Consider the following 21,257-nt stretch of genomic DNA (forward strand, 5'->3'; position numbering starts at 1 on the left):
TTTTTTCTGAATTAATCATGTTTTTATTCATCCAATCAAAATCATCAATACATCTACACTTCACTAAAACAAAACACATGACGTAATGAATATTATAAATATTTCATGAGCATTGCATAGCTGTTAACACAAACTCTTACAAACATTTGGCAGGCATTTGCAAACGTAAAGTCACACAAAACTAATTAGTCCTGATGAGGGCAAAGAACGGCCCCTTGACGAGGGGCTCGTTGTCGTATGACTTCCGCGTCTTTCGACGGCACCACTTTTTTGTGGTTGAAAGTTCTTTTAAAACGCGATCTATACGAGGGATTATCATTATTATAAGACCCATCTATGATTGGTTCAACGCTTGGGTCTTCCGGCGTTCATCATTTCGATGATTTCGGTACCTCCGAATCTCTCCTGGATTCTCTCGTCCATCCTGCGGTTCTGCTGCTGCGTCAGGTGGTTCACCCAGTCTCCTACGATACCCTTCCTGAAATACTTCAGGTACTTGACTTCGTATCTCGGACCCGGTGCCTTGGCGTTCGACTCGATGACGTTCGATTCCAGGAAGTATTGGTTCTCTTCGCTCTTCTTCTCGCTGGTCTTCATGAGAGTCTTCTTCATCTCGGCGAAGCTGATCATCGTCAGCTGCTTGTCCAGCAGCTGCTCGTCCTCGACGAGCTCGTCGTGGAACTCGTCGCCGATGAACTTGGCGATCCTCAGGTACTGGCCCCTGGTGTCGGCGTGCAGCTGCTCGTAGGAGAGGAACAGCACGTTCGGGTCATTGCGGTGCTCGTACCACGAAAGCACGTGGTCGAAGTAGTCGGCGTAGGCCGTCAGACCCTTCATGAAGGTGTCGAAGTACTCGTCGAAGGTTACGTTCAGCTGGTCGGTCTGCATCGTGAAATGGTAGAAGGAAACGACCACGTCCTTCGGGTTGCGGAAAATGTAGATGTACTTCGACTTCGGGTTCTTCGGGATCAGGTGGTAGGGCAAGTGATAGTGCAGCGGTCTAGGATCCGGGAGCGCCTCCGCAGCATCGACGCCACTGATGTCCATGAAGGGCACCGCCTCGTAGGTCAGCTGGTGCGAGGAACTGAGCGGCTTCTGTCCCTTCGTTATGATCGTCCAAACGATGTATTTCATCCAGTTCGTGCCGCATTTCGGGAACGTGCTGACCATTATGTCGGTGTCGCGGGGCTTGAAGTCGAGCGCAGCCTCGATTATCTCCTCGTAGAACCATCTGGATCCTGGGAACGGGAATCCCCTCACGTACAGCAATAGGACAGCGGACTCCTGTTTATTTCGTTTTTGCTCTTCCTCCGACAGAGGGCGCGTGCTACTCAAAGTTTCAATAGCAATCTCAGGCATGTCTGAAAAGAACAAAAATAAACAATTTTCAATTATCTATTCGTAGCTTCACAAATATTGCATAAATAAAGTACTATCAGCAGTGCCGTAACTAGCCATTCCTGTATCCTATGCAAGAATTTGCATTTAGACCCCTTCTGGCCCATTCTTCGTCCCAAAATGGGCCTACATGGACCCCTTCCAAGGGCCCTGTGCAGGTGCACCTGTTGCACCTGCCTAGTTACGGCACTGACTATCAGCTTAATTTATGCGCACTAGCCGCCGCAAAATATGCAGCGTGAGGACTCATATACATAGGCGCTGGAACCTGGGGGCTGAAGTTGTTATAGTCTCCCCCCCCCCACAAATAATTAATGAATACACAATGCGATGCTCCACTTCACCGCATGCATAAAGGCTTGAGTCCCGTATAACTTTCAGCCCCTCAATGTTTTCTTTACGGCATCGCCTCTGTTGAGAATAGTAAATACGAATACGAGGACTCGTTTGAAGTTACATGTTAAAAGAGTTGTCAACGTGATCATACGACCATAATTGACGGATCCAGGAGGCCGATTGAGCCCCACAAAAATTTTTCTAGTGGATCTTAGCACAGAAGAGGGTGATCCTCCCCCGGTTATTAAATAAGTTCATTGATGGCATAGGCGGGAAGGTCGAATGAACTATCTTTCTTCGCCCCGTTCGGTATATATATAGGTGGACCATAGAGTAATAATAGTAGTATTTAGTCTATGAGGTGGACACAGAGAGAGATAATAGACGATTTCTGGGATGTTGGAGAGGGATATCCCCCCCCCCCCGTTAACTATATGATTCGGTGATTCGTCAACCCCCCCCCCTCCCCCTAGCCCCCATGCGAGGAGCCCGTACTAGCTTATGCTGCAAGTGACACCATTTTCTTTGCATTTTTTATTTTTCTAGTGCATTATTATCGTCTTTTTTTTTATTCCTATAAGCATGGCTGCATCGAAGCGTGTGCAACATTTGCAGCTGTACCGAGCTAAAAATCTCAGAGAAGCGGGGGAAGGCAAGTTTTCGGTTCAAAAAATTTTCAAGTTCTTAAAAGACCCTAAATAGAGGCCTGTCTAGATCAGTGGTTCTCAACCTAAGGCTCTCCCTTGAGGTCCTTCGATATTCTAAGGTGGCCAAGAGGGGTGAAAATCAGATGAAAGGACAGCCGCGACAAGTGATGAAGGGGACTACAAAGAAAATGTTACTACTTTCAGAAGACCGCAAAGCTGGTCCATAGAACCAGGGCCATCTTAACTCACAGGCCCATGTGGGAATGGCCCGGCGTCATACCCATGGGAGGAATGCATGATGAAATCTGGTACTATGACTTTCGAATGCAAGTATGTAAATAGTATGTAAGCTGCTTCAAACTAAGTATGGGGCTCCAGAACACGAATTCGGGACGCATGATGTCGAGACGGCTCTCTATAAAACTCCCACAGCAAGAACGCTCACTGAACTCTAGCCTAGTGTAGACGTGGATCCAAGGTGATGTGTTGGGAGACTATATATGTGTGTATTGCATAAAATATATGCTTTTGTGTAAAATATGTTTATATACAAAACTATTTTTCACATTAACTTTCAGCTCCTGGGAAGGGAGTGACCAGTGATCACCCACTTTCTGGATCCGTTCCTGGTCCAGGGTTTAAAAAAGGTCGATCTTTATTATTGTTTTTTTAAATTCAGAATTAAATAACAAAAAACAGAGAATTTAGTTTTGATTAAATTCAATTCGATAAGTAGGGAGGGTCTTGATCTGGGATGAGGATGGAAGAGGGGGCCTTGGAGAAGATGGGGGAAGCCGAGAAAACAATATTGTCCAAAAGGGGCCTTGGGCTGGAAACATAGGCGGAGATATACTTGGAAGTCTGGGGGGGGGGGCACGGTCATTATTGTTGGGGGGCACGATGATGATGATGTCAATTCATATATACATATATACATTAGATCAATCGACTCCACCTTTGACACTGCGGGGGGAGGGGGCATCTCCCCGTATCTCCGCCCATGGCTGGAAAAGGTTTGGAAATTCTGACCTCGATGCATAATATAAAGTACAGTTCTAGGATGAGTTCGTGGAATTGGGCAAGAAGTAATTTAGGAAGTTCAAATACCTTTCAATGAAAACCCAAGTCCTCGAATTTATCCGCTATGTGAGCATCGACTTTCCGGGACTGTTCGTCCGACAAATAGTTCTTCCAGTCACCAACGGCTCCTTTCCGAAAATAGTTTATGAACCTGAAGGAATTACCGTCGGGGACGGCAACGGGCAAGTTCTTCTTCATATAATCGAAGCTGGTCAGTTCTAGTATCTTATCCACCAGGTGCTCGTTGCTCAGAAGCCTCCGTTCGTAATCGCGTCCGAGGAACGAAGCCATCTTCAGCAACATCCCCTTCTTATCTCCGTGAATCTCTTCGTAAGACACGAACAGGACGTTGTTGTCGAACCTGTGCCGGTACCACGACATCACATGATCCGACCAAGCCCCGTGCGCCAACGAACCGGAGACGAAAGCGTCGACGTACTCGTCCAGATCCAGTTCCCTGTTGGTCATTTCCCGTGTGAAAAAATACCTTGAAACCAAAGTGTCCTTCGGGTTGCGATAAACGTAGACGTATTTCGATCCGGGATTCATAGGAGTCAGCTGGTAATTGAAGTGGAACTTGTACATCCTCGGTGAAGATCGATCCCGGTCCTCGGTCGACGGTGGTGCACCGCACATCTCCATGTACCGTGCCAAACGATAGGTCATCAATTCGAGCGATGGGATGGGAGCACCGGGATTCAATATCTCCCACAGCATGTAGGTCACCCAAGTCGTTCCGCTCTTCGGATAAGTGGCAACGAAAACGTCACCGTCTTCCGCTTGGTAATCCAGAGCCGATTCTATATTTTCCCTTGTATAAAAGGGGTAACCGGGGAATGGGAATCCCCTAACGTTCAGCAACGGAGGACCGAATGAGTCCATATCCGATCTTAACGGCCGCGGAGCTCAAAAATACAGAAAGGCTCTTAAGAAATGAACTAGAAGAGAGGAAAGTAAATCGACGCGGCTCCTCTCTTATCACTCAAGAAATATTCATCGCTCCTTAAACACGATAAAGAGGAAGGAGATACGAGCCTCTCTTTTTCCCTAAAAATGTATGTGATTTCATTTTTCCCCTCCTGAAGCTCGTATCCGTCTGTCAATGATGATGTTAATGGCCAAACCAAAGATGCACATGCAGCGTTTATATCTACTAATATCACTAAACGAGCCGGCTAAAGTTTTAGTTTGATTTTCTTTTAAGTGCTTCCAAAACGTTTCCTGAAATGAATAGGCAACCCAAAGTAGATTTTTTTTTCCCCTAATACGGTGAAACTCCTATGCACGGTGTCCACTCTTGCCCAATGGTATTTCCTGAACCGTTTGGTTTCAGAGACAACTGTTAATTTTAAAAAAAATGTTAGACACGATGTCTCCCATCAACCTTAAATGCCGTTCGAATGAGTTTTCGAAAAGTTTCTCTGACTTCTAATTAGAAACTTATTGCGCTGTTTCTCCTGAGGAATGGAAAGAACGTGGAAATTCTGTTGTCCTCAGGACAAAGAGCGCAACAACTTTCTAATTAGAAGAAGACAGGCGGGACCGTATAAAAATTTAGATTTTGTAACTCTTTTACTGATAATCTTTATCATTTGAACGGCATTCAAGATGATTAGCGATATCATTTGAAACAGTTTTTCTGATTGAAAGGTGTCTCTAAAACCAACGGTTCAGTTAACAGCCATTGCACAACGATAAGAGGGGACACCCGTGTAACGATACACAAGGGGAACGTATCCTATTTGAAGGAGTTATTGTTATAGATGGAATATATCGACACTATGAAAAGTGTCATGGATACCAGAGAGTAATAACATTATATAGGGGATTATTGTTATAGAACAGCGGTTCCCAAATGAATCGGGGGAAGGTGCCTGGACCCCCCCAGGGGTCCAATTGTATAATTAAAAAATTAATTAATTAATGAGGAGTTCAAAAAATTTTTTAATAAATTACTTCAAAAGTTTTAATTAAATTTACGCTCAAAGGCACAGCTGCAACGCTGGTAGACTGCATCAGTAATACTGTTATGATTTGACAAAAATTGTGCTTGTGGTGACAGCTCTCGATATATGGGAAGCGTTTTATTTCTTCTGCATTCCGGTAGAGATTACATTGCTATCGCATCACATTTACTAGTACTGGATAAATTATCCTCCATTGTTCGACAACATTCTCGCTGACAGATGGCTGTAGTTTAAACGTACTTGGGAACCGCTGTTATAGAGGATATCGTTATATAGGATTTTTCACTGTATTCTAATGCTGTTTCAGATAGATTTCAAGTTTCCTTTGCTTAATAGAACCAAAGAGCGTGTGAAAGCGCGTTGTTTAATTGCTTAATTTTTCCCCCCAGATTTAAAATTTAAATTTAGCTTTTCAATTGTTCAGCATGTCTAGTTCTCATCGTCTAGTTCATGCTTTCTCAAACCTTTTGTTCAAAAATCTTTGGTTCCCATCGCCCCCTCCCAACTTGAGCCACCCTTAGGATCCTATACTAAACCAAAGCTTCTACCACCACCACCCCCTGGACTCTTCCATCGCCCACTTTGGGAAACACTGGTCTCCTCTTCTCTCGATGTCGCCTTAAAACGGTCTTTTTTTTTCCAACAGGAAGACCCACAATAGTTAGGACCCCCCCCTCCCCCCCCCCAGTTTCTATAAGAGTGTGAGGGAGTTATGAATGAAAACCTATTAATCAACAGAGACATTACATCCTAGATTAGTTCAAGTATCTAGTGGGTATTGGCTTATGAATGTATTAATGTAAAAAGAGTTCATTTCTCATCAACAGAGACATCATGAGCAGCGCGAATCCTTGTTATATGCATGAAAATTTTAACCAATCGTCCTCAGACACGTCCTTTAAAACGTCTTGGTTAGAAGGACGTATCCCGCCTTCTTCAGTTCTTCAGGGGAAAAAAAAATGATATAATGCAATTATATCGTATAATAATTCTTAAGAGGGAATATGTGGCGATGTTTGATGAAAATTATCGATATTTGACGAGAACTAGGATTCCTAGCATAAACAGGATGCATCAGAGAAAGGTATAGCTTTCAACAGTCCCTGGCATAAGTCAAATTTTACGTTGACATATGCATCAGAAGTTAACAAACATCATCGCGGATCATTAAACAATTTACCACCCATGCTTTACTTCGATGTAAATGAGAAATATTTCTACCAAAATCTTACCAAAGAAAAAAGTCCGTCTCTGCAAAGAGAAGCTTCTAGGATAATTGAAGGCTTCCAGGTCCTCAAGAACGTTAATCGTATAGTCATTCACACTTCGAATCTTAACTAAAGACAATACTAATTTACGAAAAAAAACCTCTTTTTCCTGTCTTCTTAAGTCTTAACAGCTCCATCCTGATAGTATCATTGGCCATTGGGCAAAGTAAGTTTGTGTGCTGGACGCCCTAACAGCACTACTACATCATCAAACACCAACTCTGGTCATATCGCTATATTGCGATTTACTGCCATTAATGAGTTGGGTTGGAAATGAAGACACCATCTATCGGTGGTCGCCTCAAGGTGGTTATAGGAAAATATTTTATCTATATTCTCCCTTGAGTTTGAATCTGGGACCGTGACAGCAACCTTCACGGTGGTAGATGAGCATACCCTCCTAAAAGCACTGTCACATTCAGAGGTATTTCCACGGGGAGGGGGGTGCTGAGCAGACTGTAGCCCAGGGTATTGTGCATTTTTGTGCTACTGAGAAACAAGAAAATTAGCCTAGAACGGAATAGAGTTGCAAAGTTTATATAGCCCACAGGCGACAAAACAGTAAATCCGCGTATGGTGACATTAGAAGTTAATTACTATGTCAGATTATCAAGGGGGGCCTCTCCCCATGTAATTGGAATCCAGGCAATGCCATACCTTAGAATGTACTTCGGAACGACCAATGAAAGCAATGGATACATAAATAATTTCAGTCATTGAAATTTGAACTCACCAAAAGGTTGTCTTCAACTTGTCAGGAAAAAAAAAGAGAGATGACTTCCTTCGTATAAGAAGAGATGGCGATGTCTGAATATGCTTTCTGGATGGAGCGGCTCCATATTTATTTAGGATGCCCACGTGGTACCTGGCGTACGTTTACGCGATGCCAATGGTGGGAGGAATGGAGAGGGGGTGAGGGTGGAAATCTAGTCGATTGTGTCGTGTCCAGTTGCGTAATCGATTCTCGAGTAGGAGGTGGAGATTTAAGAAGATCCGATATGTTTACGTTGACTGTTTTTTATTTTCCTTTCTTCTCTATTAACCATATTATTTTCTAGATTCTTCCATCGACTAAATCGATAGGGCAGCTGTTTTCCCCGATGATGACGCTGTTCTAAGTATTGATAACGGGAACTCGTTTTTTTTTTTTTTTTTTACTCGTAATCAATCTTGGGATCGAAAGCTTCTTTTGTGGGTATGTGTTCACAATATATGGTAAACATTAATCGCACCATTTCCCATAGTTTCGCAACTATACTATCTCAACCCTCGCATACTTACGAAGCACCTCCTTGACCGAAGAACGACCCCAAGTTTAAAGAAATAATAATAAAAATGGAATTTCGACCCTAAAGGAGAAGAATAATAGCTCTATTGTCACTGGTTTCGACATTAATAACCATTTATGGGAGGATCTAAAATAAATTACTGACTTGAAAAAATGAAATATCGTAAGAAATTTGCAAACCTTATAAGTGAAAAAGTTGAAAATTCTTCAAAAAAAAATATTGAAAAAAAATTAAATTATAAAAGAAAAAGTAAATTAGGATAAATGGACTGAAACTCATTAAAAATGGGACTGAAATTGATTAAAAACGGTTGAAAAATTCCTAAAAAAGTGAGTAAAATAGAATTCATAGTAAAATGATATAGGAAGAAATCTGGAAGAAATTCATAAAAAATGAAAAATATGCAAATGGGAAAAAGTTCATGAAAATAAAAAAAATATATAAATTTAAAAAATCCTCAAGAAATTGATAAAATATCAAAAAAAATGGATGGAAACTCATAAAAGGTGATTAAAAATTCATAAAAATGTTAAAAAATCATAAAAATGTTAAAAAATCATAAAAATGTTAAAAAATCATAAAAATGTTAAAAAATCATAAAAATAAAACTACTTACAAATAGACTTTGATCCAGTTTATCAATTCTCCTGATGATGTCAACCACTAGTGTTGGGGAAACGTTGAGAACCAACTCAAACGGACGACGGTCTTCGAACCCGAAAAAACAATTTTTATCAAATGATGGCCGCGAAAACCTTATCAACTAATCATAAAAATGTTAAAAACTCATAAAAATGTTAAAAACTCATAAAAATGTTAAAAACTCATAAAAATGTTAAAAAATCATAAAAATGTTAAAAAATAATACAAATGTTTTAAAAAATTATATAAATGTTTAGAAAAATGTATAAAATGGAAAAAAAAAATCATAAAAATGCTTTAAAAAATCTTAAAAAGGGGAAAAATTCATAAAAGGGATAAAAAAATCCATAAAAGAGATAAAAAATTATAAAACGTTGGAAAAAATATATGAATAACAAAAAAAATTCATGAAAAATATATAAGTGAGAAAAAATTTATGAAAAGAATGAAAAATCAAATGTAAAATCTGAGAAGAAATCGTAAAAAATAAAAATACAAAACATAAGAAATGTCGGTAAAGAAATTGGAATTAGTAAAAATTGAAAAGAACTCACAGAGCATGAGAAAAATGGAACTTCTCAAAATACACAAAAGAAAAAATTATAAAATTAGCATAAAAAAAGCTTTAAAAAAAATTGGAAATGAAATAAAGGAAAAAAGTCGGTAGAAAAATGAAATAATCATAAATTCTTAACAGATAAAAAAACGTAAAGAAGAAATTAAAAGGTAAAAAAATTCGTAGAAAATTGGAAATGGAAAAAATAAATTTAAAAAAAGATCATTAAAGTAAAGAAAAAAAAGAAATTGGAAAGAAATTCACATAAAATGAAGAATTATAAAGAAATTCATGAAAATGAAAATTTGATTTTTAAAAAAAAATTGTAAAATGTTATAGAAAATTAATAAAAACTGAAAAGTTCATAAAAGAGCAAATGAAAATAGAAAAATAAAATAAAGAATTTTTTTATTCTCCACATACTACAGCTTACTAATAAGTTTCATATAGAACTAAAAAGTGGATAATGTATGAGAAATAAAAGAGCGTAAAAAATGGAAAATTTATAAAATAATAAAAGAAAGGGAAAGGTGAAAAACAAAATTCGTAAGAGAAGAGAAAAAGTTCATAGGATTAATAACAATGTGACATAAATATATATAAATTTACATATATAATCAATAAAAAAATCATAAAAAATAAAAATAAACGCCTGAAATTAATGAAAATTTAAAATTTGAAACTCACGAACATTAAAAAACTAAAAAAAGATTTTAAAAAATGAGGGCGCAGTAGCCCAGGTCGATAAGATACTCGCCAAAAGTACCAAAGGATGTTTGGTTTAGAGGTGTCACGAGTTCGATACCCGGTTCATCCTTGTCAGAAACTATGACCACGGAAAAAGATTGCTACCGCCGAGAATCCCACATCGAGTGGTTAGTGCACCAACCTCTCGGTGAGTATAATAAAAAAGGCTGCCGTTCGCAATCGGCAATAAATTGTAGGTCCCGGGATAATTAGCGCTCGTGTGCAGAAAATGATCGCGATGCGACAAAAATGATCAAATTAAAAAAAAAAAAATGATTCCTATATATATTTTTTAAATTTATTAAATTAAGAAAAAAAATACAAAAAATCTCATAAAAAAAATTAAAATTCTTTAAAAAAAATTGAATTTCTTGCCGCCTGGCAGTCCAGTGGTTAGGGAGCTTCTGACTGTGCGGGTCTGTGTTCGAATCCCGGTGCGGGTATGGATGTCTACTAACACTAACAAATTCCCTGAATTCGGATAACGGTTCATGCGGTTCCTTTGGGAATACGTGAGGATCACATTATCGAAAAAAAATGATAATTAATTGATTAATTATAATAAAGTAATTAGTCAAAAGATTGATTGATTCATAAATTTTCATGAACTTACACCATTTTCGCTTACTGAATGCGTAAAATTGTAATAAGTTCAGGTAAAAAAATGTTATCGGCATGAAACTAATATTTCTCCGATTTCGGTACTTGTGAAAGCTTCTGTATACTTAATTTATGCGGAAGAAAAATTATTTCACAGACTTTTCTCCCCCAAAAATTTTCACTAACATGGACACTGAACCTTAGGAACCAGATGCTGCATCCAGGTTCCCATTACTCGTGCGATTTCGGAAAATTCCCCCATGATACCAAAAACGCGTGAGAAAAAATTGTTGTAATATTATATAACTTGATTCATGAAAAAAAGAAAAAAAAAATCACACATTATATTATCAATCCAAGGTCAAGGCCGACGAAACAAAAACCGGAACGAAAAAGGTTCAATAAAAGTTTATTCAATGCCGAATCTCAATATCTGGTTATAAAAATAAACAAAATATATCGATACATATACAAGAGATATCGGTCGGCTTATCATCGGCAGACAAGCCATCCTCCCCTCCAGTCCCACCCGCCGCTCGAGTTTTCCTCCGAATCTGGCGGAAAGTCAAATTCGCGTTTTTCCATTCATCGCGTTCGGATAACGCGAGAGGGAAAACGCCGTTCGGCGTCTAGTGAATTATGTCATCCCATCGCGGGATGTAATAACGAGGTGTGATATTTTCCCCGAGTCATCCTTCAATTACTGTAGAAGAAGAGAGAACGGGTTATAATCATTACTAAAACTGAAATTTTCGTCGTCTCGAAATTCGATTTGGAATCCTGTGTAAAAACGTTAACGACAATTAACATTTGCATGTTTGTCGCTATTCGTGCATTTTTTTTTTTGTCCAACAAGTGTACAAAAATATATACTGTTCCGTCTTCAATTTTCGGCAGTGAGAACTGTAGGGACTGCAGATACGATTTGTGTGTAAGAAAATTTTTAACCTTATACTTTGGGCCCGATTTTCACTTGAAGAGACTGGCCCTCGACCAAGCAATAGTGTTTTCTTGTCTGTAGTCAGAGAAATTAGAGAATTTCAGATTTTTCGCACCCCCCGCCCCCACTTCCCATTTGTATAAAATTAATTATTGCTATTCTATGAATTAGTACTTCGGAAAAATCAGGCCAACCTGAATTAGAAAAATCAATGTTTTATATCCATTCTGAATCGTTATAAGCCCTCCAATGGAATTCGATCCAGATATTTTCATGCCACTGAACAAATTTGGCTGCCCTTCTCCCATTCTAGTCTAATTTTCTTGACCACTCATTCTTCTAATTTGTTCCCTGGGCTATAGCCCGCTTACTGTTTGGTCACTCACTGACCTGGTCCCTCACTCTGCAGGCCACTCTTTTGGTTATTGATATCATTGCACACGCTCTAGGTCACTCTTTTGATCGCTCGTTAACCTGGTCCCTTGCTCTCTAGATCAGTATTTCTCAACCGCCGGGCCGCGAGTGATCAGTCGTTTCCATTTTCTTTATTCATTTATTGAGGTTGAGAATCACTGCTCTAGATCATTCTTTTGGTCATTCCCACACACACACACACTCTAGGTCACTCACTTGTTTGCACACTCTTTAGGTCACTCTTATGATCGCTCATTGACCTATGTCAGCCATTGTTCACTCAATATTTGCAAATTCTCTTTGTCACTTGTCTGATCACTCACTGACCTAGGCCTTCGCTCTCTAGGCAGAGGTGGATTTTTGATATAACTGATGGGCTATACAAATTTCGCCACCCTTCTCCCATTCCCATTCTATTCTTGACCACTAATTTCTCAAATTTGCCTTTCTCACGAACTTTCCATCCTTTGCTATAGAGCGCCAAGCCCCCCCCCCCTCCCCCAACACTTATAGATACGCTTCTGGCCCTGGTTGAGGTTGAACTCATTCCGTGGGAATTAATAGGTTCATATAATATCATTTAATTCACAAAATTTGATAATTTCTAATATCATGCCTATAATTTCGAACTTTAACGGTTTTATTCATTAGAAACTAAACATTTTGCATATTTAACAATGCATTTTCAATTGTATTATAAAGAAACGTTGTTTTAAAAATAGACGTTGCCCTGAATTCCCAAGATGAAAAGTCTACTTAGAAATTTCTACTAGAACTTTGGACCTTAAGAGGAGGAGAGGGTTTGTTTTTCTCTTTTTCCCGCGCCGATCAACACAACGTCGAGTTTCTTTCGAAACGGTTGACACCGACATCGGAATGGAAATTTCGAGAATCCGGATTTATTTACAATCAAACGCGATAATAATGTAATCGGAGGGTTCGAATTTCGGACTCTCATTATTATTGAGGCGTTTAAGGAGGAGAAGAAAGAAAAAATGATCACGCTTTCCAATGATGATGATGATGGTACGTGCGCCTACGTTCTTTGGAATGGGAAAAGCGCAGCAGCGAATAGAAATCTGTTGTCATGGGATATAATATCTAGCCTGGAGAGAGTGAAAGAGAGTCAATAAACAATTTATAATTATTGTTGACAGCTGACTTCGATCTCATCTATTGCGAAATTCATGCGCGATTTGTGTGTGTGTATGGAAGAGAAGGGATGAGAGAAAACAATGATTCCTTTCACTTATTGGTCGGTTGGAAAAAATTTCCGGAATTTTTCCTCGACGTCAATCAATGTGTCGACTCTGGGCCATAATAACTGTTCGGTTTAAATCTAGCCAAAAAAATTGGCATGTTTGAAGGGCTTAACTTGTAAATGATAGTTTTAAGTTTACCAAAATATATTAAATGCATTCGCTAATTTAAAATTTATAAGGTCTATAGGCAGTAGGAACATTTTTAGGTTACAGCAATGGTTCTCAAGCTTTTGTCATCCGTGTCTCCCTTGTCTCCAATTCATCTGCGGCTTCCTGCAATAGTTTTGGAAGAAATTTTCACCCTTATTAAAAAAACCACTTTAAAGCATAAATAGACACACAAATCAATATCTCCAGTTCATCGCGACGCCCCTGACAAAAGTTGGCGACGCTCACTTTGAGAAACACTGGGTTAGCTATCGTAAAGCATTCGGCCGAATATTTGGCATCAAAGAATCCTGCTGAAGGTCATAAATAGGGGGAGGATGAATATCCCTTCAGTCATCAATTTTTTTGAATTAATTATTTATTTTTAGGACCCTTCCAAGTCCGAATAAGAAACTCAACCTGTTCAAAAAAAACCACATCATTGTGGATGCAAATAAGCAGTTCAAGAGCATAGACTTTACCATCCATAACATTTCTATGTATGACTACTCATATGTGCCCAGAGGCGGATTTATGGTTTCCCCACTTGTGGACTACAGGAATTTCGCCGCCCTTCTCCCGTTCCAATCTAATTTTCTTGACCAGCCATTCCCCGAATTCACCGCCCTGTGCTATAACCCACTGCCTCCCTCCACTCCTATAAATAAACCTTTGCCTCCGAGTCACTCTTTCGGACACTGTGACATTCTTGCGTACTCTTTTGGATACTGTGACATTCTTGCGTACTCTTTTGGATACTGTGACATTCTTGCGTACTCTTTTGGTCTTCCCCTCACGCTCTTTTGGTCGTTCACATGCTTGCATACAGTTTTGCTTAGACACTCACGTGCTTGCTTACAACTTCTGGTCACTCTTATACCCACACACTCTCTAGGTTAGGTCACGCTTTGGTCGCTAACTTACTTAATCCCTCACTTTCTAGATAACTCTTTTGGTCATTCACATGCCGGCACACGTTCTAGGTCACGCTTTTGATAATTTACTATCCAAGTGATTCGTTTGGTCACTCACTGACGTAGTCCCTCATTCATGGTGGGCTCTATAAATTTTGCCGCCTTTCTTACATTCTAAAACTTTTTCTCGGCCACTCATTCCTGAAATTCACCACCCTCCCAAACATTTTACCCTGGGCCCTCCCGCTTAGCCCCCTACCGTAAGTACACTACTGGGCTACTACGTAGTAATAGTAAGTTCACCGCTGTCGTAAGTACACCACTGCAAGTGCCTAAACAACGCCGTTGCCAGAATTTTTATTTTTTTTTGATGGGAGCACGTGGTATAATATCATGATTCCATACATACACATCATCGTTCTTACTTTTTATGGGGTGGCCCCCCGCCTTCTTCCCTTTTTTTCCTTTTTTTGTAATTAGCACTGACAACAAGCCAAAGAAAGCACTGGTTAACCTGCAGGAGCTGATCGAAAACGTTGAAGAATGAGACACCAGAATACACGGTCCGGCTTGGGCTTTTCCAAAAACTTGGAATACCGCAATTTCTTTGGTATGACTCGGAAATTATACGTTAGAAGACATTAATGAATTCTTTATAATGCAAGGGCTCTCAAACTTTATCCACTTGCGCAGTGCCCCTTTCCCCTAATCAACGCTTACCCGCGGCTACATAACCAAAGCAATTTATTGAAGAATATCTTCCAAAAACCTTTGTCTGGATTGCTCCGCTCTGCGTCCCTATGACTAAGGTTGGAGGCACACCGGGATACCTCGGCGCACAGTTTGAGTACCCTGCTTTAATGTGCATTATGGATTTTTAAAAAAAACTCTCTGTGTATTATCTACATATTTTTTTTTTCTTCCGAGGAGTGAGCTTGACGTGATGTTGGTTTGGATCTTCGTCCCTGACATTTCTGGAAGGTTCGGTGTCTGTCGTGGTGATCAACGTTGTCGTCATCAAGTTTTAATCCGTCTCAGACCAGACACGACCCAGGCTGTGTCCCTCTCGGGATATAAGATGTTTCCATCAAGTTAATCCAGCAATGATGCATTTTTATTTCGTTTGCAATGTGTCCTTGACGGACGAAAACGATTTTTTGTCTGTCGAAGGATTCGGGAATGATAATCCGAGTAGCTATATTTTTCCGCTGTGTGGTCGTGTTGGCGTCGTGCTGCACTCTCATCGTGAGGATCCAGCTCCAAACCCCATTGGCGGCACAGTGGTGATCGGCTGAAGTTGAAATTCGAGGAGCGAGTTTAAGCCGGTCTCAAATTTGAAAAAGTCTCTTCGCAAACAGTAGGCAGACCTTCAACGTCAGATTTGCATGACATGAAAATTCAAGCATTTACTATCTTCAATTCAAAATATAGATGATAAATGGTAGTACCAGCAAGAACACGAAACAAGCGCAATTCTGACAACATAAATACGTCAGAGACCATACATACAGATCAGAACACACACATTCCGGCATGTACCTATTCGTTAGAAATTCCGCAGAGCAGCGTTTCTCAACCTATGGTCCGCGACGATAGCATAGGTGGTCCGCAGACAGACTTGATAAAATTATTCATGTAAAATTGAATAATTTTCCAAACACCCAACGAAGAAAAAAATTTCCCATATAGCGGGTCGCCGCTAATTGAAAATGAACTGAAATATTCGATTCCGTTCAGTTATTCTCAAGCCAAGTTCAGTTATTGTCTTTCCTTCATTTTTCCTCATGTTAACCTTGTTATTACGTGTTACCTTCACCCCACTATACTGGCAAATTTATCACCAGATTTGTAAAGTTTTAGCCAGACGAGATCAATTGGAAAAAATGTTTTTCCAAAATCAACACACTTTTTTTGCCAAAATGTTTTAATTTTGTTTCCTTCACTGTTAAGTTAAATTTTTTGAGGAAAAGCCAACGAAAAGAAACTGTTTTTGCGAAGCTTTAGCTTTCTTGATTTTTCTCAGGGTTATAGCATTATTATCAGCTTCAAAACGCCAAGTTATACGTTTGGTGCACGTTCGATGAATTTGGCAGGATTCGAAAGTTATGTCATCAATTTTTAATGCGTTATATTGTATAACTCCGTAATTATCAGTCAAATCAAAAAACTGAAAACACTTTACCGTATTAGTTTTTCACGAGTAATCGCGTGTGTAATTATTGGGAGGTCGATAGAATCCAAACTGTTTACCTCGAATTCTCTATGGAAAGATAAATGAGGAAATGTTACATATATACACTGCTGGCCACCGTAAATGCAACACCCTGAAGGAAGCATGCAAATAATATGAAATTTACAACATGCATTAGCAGAGGTGAGATATGCAAATGATTAGAATTTCAGCGCAGACGCACATCACGCGCGCCTGTGGCGCCACTTCAAAGCGCTATTTAAGGCTTGGAGATTTCGACGATTTGAAGTACGGCAATTGTGTTTTTCTTGTGGTTTTTTCAAAAAAACGATCAATTATGCCTCGTAGAAAACAGCGATCATCTTTTGATCAAGTATCCGAGTTCGACAGAGGAAGGATAGTGGCCTACCGAGATTGTGGATTATCTTTCAGGGAAATCGGTAGTCGTGTTGGACGAAACCAAACAACTGTAATGCGGATATGTGATCGTTGAATGCAGGAGGGTACGACGGACCGACGTGTTCGATCGCATCCACCTCAGTGCACCACTTCACGTGATGACAGGCGTATTGTGCGTATGGCAGTGACGGATCGCTCAGCCACATCACGAACCATAACACAGCACATTCAGTCTGTACCGCATCATCCAGTGTCTGCGCGTACCATTCGACGCCGTTTACAGCAGAGTGGTCTGTCCGCAAGACGCCCATTGCTTCGTCTACCCTTGACGCAGAACCACAAACGTTTCCGCCGCCAATGGTGCGATGAAAGAAGGATGTGGACGGCACAATGAAATGAAATTGTCTTTACTGACGAGTCACGCTTCTGTCTGCAACACAACGATGGTCGGATTCGAGTCTGGAGACACCGTGGAGAGAGTATGCTGAACAGCTGCGTTATGCACCGCCACACTGGTCCTGCACCGGGTATTATGGTATGGGGTGGTATTGGATATCACTCTCGCACTCCTCTAGTACGCATTGCCGGTACTTTAAAAAGCCAGCGCTACATCTCCGAGGTGTTGGAGCCAGTTGTCCTTCCTTACCTTCAGGGCTTGCCCACAGCCATATTTCAACAGGATAATGCGCGACCACACGTGGCACGCATTGTCCAAAGGTTCTTCGTCAATCGCCAGATTGAATTGCTTCCCTGGCCAGCTCGCTCTCCGGATCTTTCGCCGATAGAAAACATGTGGTCCATGGTTGCTCAACGATTGACCCAGATTACATCGCCAGCTGCCACACCAGATCAACTTTTGCAACGCGTGGAAGCTGCTTGGTCTGCTGTACCCCAAGAACACATCCAAAGTCTCTTTGAATCAATGCCGAGGTGTGTGGCAGCGGTGATCTCCAACAATGGCGGCTACTCTGGCTACTGATTTTGGCAGGAACCACACTTCACAGAAGTCTATAAATTTAATCATTTGATGCTTGGTCAACATGTTATCTACAAAATAAATATTGTTGCGATATCTCTTGTCTTTCTTGGTGTTGCAATTTGGGTGGCCAGCAGTGTATATGGGCAGTCGCGAGTTATACACAAATACAAATGCCAAGGTCACAACAGGCACAATGCCCAGGGAAGTGGCTGAAAAAAGCAAAGATGCCCATAAAAAGCATGGATGTCAAATACAACCGAAAGGAAATGCAATTACAAAGCATGCGTGAATTTTACAACAGATTTAAGGCTGGAAATGGGGGGGGGGAGCAGCAAAATTTATGGGTGGCAGTTATAGGTGGGAACAAAGAACACCGTTACGAAATTATCAAATTTTAAAGTTGTGGGGGCGGCGAAAATCCTAGTTATGGCCCTGAACAAATCCATTAATTTTTTTCTCCCCGGTAACAACATCCGAAACTATTATGGAGATATAAAACTGATAACGGCAGAGAATATTGCAGTTCTAGAAAAGAGCCGATAACAGTCAACACGCGATCACGTTACGCACACTTATCTGTTTCTCCTCATACACCAGTTTTCATTTCCCATATAGACGATAAACATCTTGGAAATCCCGTTCGGAATTCGTAGGAATGTTGGCTGTTACCAACATCAACCGTCTCAATAACCATAGGTGGAGATGAACATGAAAGTCTGGGGGAGGTACGATTATGATGCCTATTCATGTATACACGCATACATTAGATCAAACGACTCCACCTTTGACGCTGGGGGGGGGGGGCATTGTTCCCCCCTCCCCCCATGTCAATAATTGATTTCTCGGCCGGTATATTGAAACGAACCGAAACTGAAAAAAAGAACACAGTAGCCCTTCAAAATTGATCTTCGTACAAAAATACTCTGTTTTCCAATTACATCTGGGAGGGGGGGGGGGTACATGTTTCTGTCCAAGTCTTTAGGAATTCACTCTGAACTATCGAAGCCTCATTGAAAACGGAACTCATCACTGGAAACAATATGTATATCTTCCACGTGGCACGTCCTCCTAACTCCTACATAATTATATCAGCCCTAATTCACCATCGGGACCACGTTACCGTCATCCTAGAAAGTAAGACACTCATAAAGAAAAGCGGACTCATCCATCATCTATTTTTGAGTAAAGAACAGATTTGGTGTAAACTAACTGATGTGTCTCGGAAATCGTAGAAAGGAACAAAAAAAGCAGCATGGAGAGAACAGCGATTTGACGGCCCAGAAACACCCACCCCACTTCACATCTCCAAGAGGAGATTTCAACGTGTTTCCCGAGATGGGTGCGTCCAGAAACCCTACGCACCTTTATTAAATACGATCGGCTACAGCTTATATGCTCAACCCATAGCCCTTGGGCCCTCCGGAGTTATTTGATATGGCCCGTGAGCCCAAACCTAATTTTGTAAAAATGAACTAAGCGGCATATTACTAGATCAGTTAAGTGATGTTATCACAAAAATGAGAAACTTTGCCTGGTTTTAATTTATACAAAAATTGACACGTTTTCAAGACAAATTTTGTCTTGAAAACGTGTCAATTTTTGTATAAATTAAGTGATGACCCACAATGCAGTTCCATATCACTCAAGTATATAATCCGCGGCACATTTCCAGATCACTCAAGTGACCCTCGATGTAGTGACTCGCAACGCGTGTGCAGATCACTAAGTGACCTGGACAGTGCTGTTCTACATCACCAAAGTGGCCCGTGACACGTTTCGATACCAACGAAGAGGCCCGCACTTTCCAAAAGATTGAGCACCGTTGGGGTACGGCGATAATACTGACGTCACACTTCTGCTCTAAGATAGCGGATGGTTAACCTATAGCCACTATAATAAGGAGTGGCCCTTATTCTAGTGGCTATAGTTCAACCTAGCATTTCCAGCAACTCTAGATACGGTATAATTTAGTTTGCTCGTGCAACTAGATTGGTCTGGGAACTTGTTCCGTTCGAATAACCATTGAAATAAATTGACGGAAATTGAATTTACTTTGTGTAAAAGTCTGACAATCAATGCAGTCCAAAGTCATTGAAGACGAAACGAAGTAAATACTGGGGAAAAACATTTTAGATATTAACCCTTTTACAGCAGCAATCCCAAGATATCTCATCTTGAAAACCCTCTCATTTCAGCAATCACGAGCCCAGCTAGCTCTTTACGGAGCTTTACCTGGAAACATGTTTTCCTTATTCCCCCTCCAATCAACTGCCAGTGGGCAGAGTCAGCTTTTATTCAAAGCTTGATAACGAGGGAAGAATAGAAATGTTTTTCCTTTCGAATTACATATATTTATTTAGTATAGAGGATTATATTGTGTGTGTGCGAGCGTGCGCACAGCACATAAATAATAGAAAACTAACATTTTTTGTGTGTTCCTTGTTTTTTATTTTGAGTTGGTTGGGGGTGGGGAGGCAATTAGCAGCTCAAGCGGTCCAAAAAAAATCCTTGAAAATAGGTGGTAATTTCTAGGTGCAGTGATTTCCACAGTGGCAGTTATTCTGCGGAGAAGGAAAATTTTAGAAACCTCTTAACCCATTTTTGACGGCTTATGACCAAATTGCACTATTTATTATTACACTATTATTTTAGTAACAGGTTCCTTAAATATTTAAAAATTTCCAAAAATTAATTTACGGTTTTTTCGATAATTGATGTAAATTTCCAATTAATTTTTTAGTCCATATAAATTAATAAATTAACATCTAATTAAAATAATTTTTCACGTGACAAAAGAAATTTCAGAAAAAAACAATTCCGGGCTCCTACTTAAAAAAGTAGGAAGAGTAGGACGGGGGTAGTACTCCCCTTAGACAACATAATCATAGCATAATAAAAAAAATCACTGAAAATTTTTTTTTTTTCATAGCACCATTTCAGTGTCCTGTAAGATTGACTTGAGCCAAAGCAAAATAACAGAAATGACTTGGTTACAATGTTTGGCCAAAATAAGTGTATTAGCAACCACAGATAATTCTTTTCCATCTCTCCTCACAATATAAATTACCGTATATACTCGTGTATAATCCGACCCCCCCCCCCTCATTTCAGCACCACCAAAACCGCAATAAATTGAAAACCCGTGTATAAACACGACCACCTAGATAACTAGGTTATATAGGAGGTCGTGGTATAAACCGACCCCAAAAAATCCGTGCATTTTAGAGAAAAAAAATTCTTTTATTTTCATGCAAAATGAATAGCTTACGGAAATTTACAATAGAAAATGATTCAAACTTTTTAATCCATTTCATCTGAGTCTCCAGGCTCATCGTAATCCATCAGATCATCACAGGGGTGCGGCATCTTCGTTTTAACCTTCATCTGGGCTGTCTCATCGCCATAGTCACTTTCAAAGAGAATATCATCTGTCCATCGCATTGCTGATGCAACACTTTTTGAAGGATCGGATGATAATTTC

General features: G+C 40.0%; 2 protein-coding genes across 2 annotated transcripts; both read right to left on the bottom strand.

Moving 5' to 3' along the window:
- On the bottom strand, window positions 1-7,551 carry LOC149069314 (amine sulfotransferase-like). The gene is made up of 2 exons (XM_089249606.1): window positions 7,430-7,551; window positions 1-1,361 (listed from the first exon to the last, which is right to left on the bottom strand). The coding sequence occupies exon 2, from the start codon at window positions 1,357-1,359 to the stop codon at window positions 346-348; it is 1,014 nt and encodes a 337-aa protein (XP_089105732.1). The 5' UTR covers window positions 1,360-1,361; window positions 7,430-7,551; the 3' UTR covers window positions 1-345.
- LOC149069315 (amine sulfotransferase-like) lies at window positions 3,404-4,430 on the bottom strand. The gene has a single exon (XM_089249607.1). It carries the CDS (start codon window positions 4,341-4,343, stop codon window positions 3,492-3,494), a length of 852 nt encoding a protein of 283 aa, XP_089105733.1. The 5' UTR covers window positions 4,344-4,430; the 3' UTR covers window positions 3,404-3,491.
- Window positions 7,552-21,257: the final 13,706 nt, after the last annotated feature.

The sequence above is a fragment of the Pholcus phalangioides genome, unplaced genomic scaffold (genome assembly GCF_987345545.1).
Source record: "Pholcus phalangioides strain wild (caught in Gottingen) unplaced genomic scaffold, Ppha-v1.0 ptg000022l_1, whole genome shotgun sequence".
In the NCBI taxonomy this organism is placed as follows: domain Eukaryota; kingdom Metazoa; phylum Arthropoda; class Arachnida; order Araneae; family Pholcidae; genus Pholcus; species Pholcus phalangioides.